Source organism: Aptenodytes forsteri, unplaced genomic scaffold, assembly GCF_000699145.1.
Source record: "Aptenodytes forsteri isolate BGI_AS27 unplaced genomic scaffold, ASM69914v1 Scaffold640, whole genome shotgun sequence".
Taxonomy (NCBI): Eukaryota; Metazoa; Chordata; class Aves; order Sphenisciformes; family Spheniscidae; genus Aptenodytes; species Aptenodytes forsteri.
Window position 1 is genome coordinate 316669 of NW_008794887.1, and position 3879 is coordinate 320547.

General features: G+C 57.3%; 1 protein-coding gene across 1 annotated transcript in view; it reads left to right on the forward strand.

Annotated features, from left to right (window-relative positions):
• The window catches only part of PCGF2 (polycomb group ring finger 2), a 5194-nt gene extending 1453 nt beyond the window's left edge, over positions 1-3741 (forward strand). Inside the window, exons 3-8 of the mRNA XM_009274869.1 lie at positions 1333-1388; positions 1980-2030; positions 2116-2224; positions 2826-2874; positions 3059-3157; positions 3544-3741. Coding sequence (XP_009273144.1) covers positions 1333-1388; positions 1980-2030; positions 2116-2224; positions 2826-2874; positions 3059-3157; positions 3544-3741 — 562 coding nt within the window. The remainder of the gene's footprint in view (positions 1-1332; positions 1389-1979; positions 2031-2115; positions 2225-2825; positions 2875-3058; positions 3158-3543) is intronic.
• The last annotated feature ends 138 nt before the right edge of the window (positions 3742-3879 follow it).

Here is a 3879-nt window from a genome sequence, read left to right on the forward strand (position 1 = left end):
CCCGGCTGTCGGGGCGGCGTGGTGCCTTCGCGTCCCGTTTGGTCCCGGCGGGGGAAATATGGGGCACACGTGGGCAGAGGTGCTGCTGCAGGTGACAGGGGCCTGATCCAGATGTGGTGCCATAGAAAACTCTCTGCACCGACAAGGGGCTTGCTTTCCCCTTTGCTTCCCAAACCGGTGCCGCGGCAGCGCCGAAACACCCGCGCCCCGTCGTGGTGCTGTGCGGTGCCGAGGGTGCTGCGCACGCGTGGCCACCGCATCCCCCGTGGCACCCCGGCCCCCACCCAGCGCCACCGTGCTGGGCTGAATGGGGTTGACTCATGCAAGAGCAGCGACCGACTGGTAATAAGGCTGCCAGTCAAGCGGCTGAGGTTGCTTTTTCATTAGCTTGCTGTAAATTATAAAGCAAATTCTCTGGGTATGTATTATAAATAAAATCACAGCAGGGCCTCATGAACCAGAGTGACATCACCGAGGAATTAGGGATGAAAGACATGGCTAGGCTAAAAATAATATAGGGTACGGTCATTTGTTTTTCTTTTAAGTAAAGGCCTTATTATTAAAATGGAAATAATTGCAGATATAATTTACTTTTCACCAGTCCCACTGCTCTTGCTTTGTTTCTGAGATTGTTTTTTATTCGGCTGAGCTGCTGCTTTTAAATTGTGCCCGCGGGGTCCCAAGCCTTCCAGCAAAATCCCGTTCCCGGCTCTGTGCTGAGGATGGGACTTGAGCTTCCCCAGTTCCTCGAGTGCTTTAGAAGATCCTACCTTGGGATGTTCACATCTTAGGGAATCCGCTTTGCTTTCCTGTATAACAGCCTGACAGCGGACACCGTCCTGCCATCCTTACAACAGAGGGAAATCAAAGCCTGAGCCCTGAACTGCAGCCGAGTTAAAAAATAAGATTAGATGCAAATTAAAACTTGCAGAAACATTTGCTGATCTTAGATAATTTTTTTTGTAAGTTCTCAGTGTGTTTTTGTAATCGTTTTGACTACTGAAACGGATCCTGGCCCCAAAATCCTGCTGTCATCATCCCTAGCAATTACAAGGATTTTTGAAATGGTTTTCTTTCTTTTTCCAGAGTTAACCCTTTGCGGTGAGCGCGAGGGTGGACGGGTGTCCCTGCGAGACGGGGTTGTGGCATCGCCATGGGATGGGGAGCTGGGGCTTTGTGCTGGGGGTTTCCCGGGAGGGAGATGGGGAGAGGCGGCGTTCGGGCTGGCCGGGGCACGCGTGGTGCAGGGCAGCTTTCGGCAGCCCCGGGAAGCCAGCCGCTCCCATCCAGCTGATTTCTCTCTCTTTTTTCCTATTTCTTTTTTTCCCCCAGGTCGGACAAAACCCTACAGGACATAGTGTACAAACTGGTCCCGGGGCTTTTCAAAGGTACAGCCATGGACAGTTCTAACTGTGTGGGTTTGGGGTTGTTTGTAACTCACTCCCACCCACCAGTGAAACTGGTCCCCCGGATTTCGCGCTGCCCACGCACGCCCCTGCCCGTGTAACGGGGACTGCAGGAAAATGCATGGTGTGAACGGACAGGGATGGGTCCGTCCGGATAGTGCCCATCCCACGCTCCGGCAGCCCGGGGGCTGCTGCTGGGGGGAACCACGGAAAGCAAAGCTGGGAGCAGGAGCCGCGGATTTGCTCTCCAAGTGCCTGCCCGTCCTCGGGGGAAAAAGTGTGGGGGTCTGCAGGTGTGGAAAGACTGAGGACAGTCGAGCCGCCATAAAGGCATTCTCACAGCAGCGGATTTGCAGCCGCTCCGAGGGTTTTACTGGTACGACTTGATTGCTCCTGCTAAAGCAACTGCTCTCCTACGGGTCCGTCTGCACCAGGCAGCTCGTGCTTGAGCTGCCGGCGGGGAGCAGGCGCTCGGCAATCCGGGGCTTCTTCTTGCTCCCCTCTCTTTCCACCCATCTCCCCCTTGGTGTGATTTTTTTTTCCCCCTCACCTTCCTCTTCCCTTCTCCCGCAGATGAGATGAAAAGGCGGCGCGACTTCTACGCGGCCTACCCCATGGCAGAGGGTGAGTGTCAGCCCCGGGGACCCCCCCCTCGCCCCGGCTGTGCCCCCCACAACGGCTCAGCCTCTCCCTCCCTCTGCTCCCGCAGTTCCCAACGGGTCCAACGAAGATCGCGGGGAAGTCTCCGAGCAGGACAAGGGGAACCTGACAGACGACGAGATCGTCAGCCTGTCCATAGAGTTCTATGAAGGGTCCAGGTATCGTTTTCTGGCTGCTGCTAAGCCTCTGCCCGGGTTTGAGGGTTGAGAATAAACTCTCGCCCTCTCTTCCCACTCGAGAGACGGAGCTGAGATGCCAGGTGGTGATGGCTGACGCAGCCCCTGCTCGGGGCTCAGCGTCTCCCGGGGTGCTTGAATGGACAGAGGAGCACCCAAAACCCATCTGCCCGGGTCCCCCATCCTGCATCCTCTGTGGGTGCTTGCTATGGCAGCGGGGTCCCGGCATCGCTGCTCCCTGGGCAGGCAGGGGAAGGCTCCTTCCCAGGCAGCAGAGCCCAAGGCCTGCCGCGTCCCCGGTGCCGGTGGTGGCCTCCGAGGGTGTCACTGGCGTCCGGAGCAGCGGTTCAGAGGGAGGCAGGGATGGCGGCAGCCTGGGCAGTGGTTGCAGTGCGCTGGATCGGAAACGCAGCAACTTGGGCATGTATGTGGTCAGGGGTGGTGAAGCCAGAGCTTGGCTGAAGGTCACTGGATGTTTCCCCTTGTAGCCCCTCCGTGGACAGCCCTTCTGGCGGGTTATTTTTTCTCTCCGCCTTTTTATTCCTCCACAAACTTTGTCCTGTGTTTGCTTTTCTCCCCCCAGAGAGGAGAAGAAAGGGACCGTCGAGAACGGGGACCTGGAGAAGGAGAAGGTGAGTGTGGTGGGACCGTGGCACGGAGAGCTCCGTGTCTAGCTGCCTCCCGGGCTTTTGGGGTGTGGGGGGGACAGGAGGGCACCCCAGACCGCCTGCTGAAGGAGGTGGGGACTGCCCATTAATTGCACGGCGGACTCTCAGCAACGCCTCTCCCCCTGGCTCCCTCCTGCTGCGTCCCCAGAAGAACGGGGTGCGGTTCCTGCGCTGTCCCGCCGCGATGACCGTCATGCACCTGGCCAAGTTCCTCCGCAACAAGATGGATGTTCCCAGCAAGTACAAGGTGAGTGTGTGCCCGGGGTCCCATCACTGCCCGGCTTTTGGTGCGCTCCGGTGGGCTCGGAGGGGCCGATGCCATTTTGGCTGTCCTGTGTTGCGTCCCCTGCTGCAGATACGCTGTGCTTTGCCAGCTCCCAAATACCGCGGCAGCCCGGGCTTTGCATCAGCGGGTGGGCGCTGGGGCAGGATCCGTCCCTTATGGCGCGTTGCATGTAAACTGTGAACTTAACTCCGGCTTCTGGCAAGGGCAGTGCCGGGAGCCCCGGCAGCCCCCGGCTCTGGGAGAGGCACGCAGGGACGGCAAAGCTGCGCTGCCCCGTGAGCGGCTCCGGGGGGGCTGGCGGTGCCTCTGCCCCCGTGCCGGGGCACTGACGCTGTCCCCTGCGCCAGGTGGAAGTTCTCTACGAAGATGAGCCCCTGAAGGAGTATTACACCCTGATGGACATCGCCTACATCTATCCCTGGAGGAGGGTAAGCGGAGCTGCCTCCTTCCCTGCCGGGGGCACCGGTGCTGGGGCTTGTCTTGGAGAAAAGCTCGGAAAAGCAGTCCTCGTGTCCAATCTAAACAGTCCTTTAGGGGAAGGCTGAAGGCATTAAAAAGCTTAAAAATTGAAGAACTTAAAAATTGAAGAACTTAAAAATTGAAGAACTTAAAAATTGAAGAACTTAAAAATTGAAGAACTTAAAAATTGAAGAACTTAAAAATTGAAGAACTTAAAAATTGAA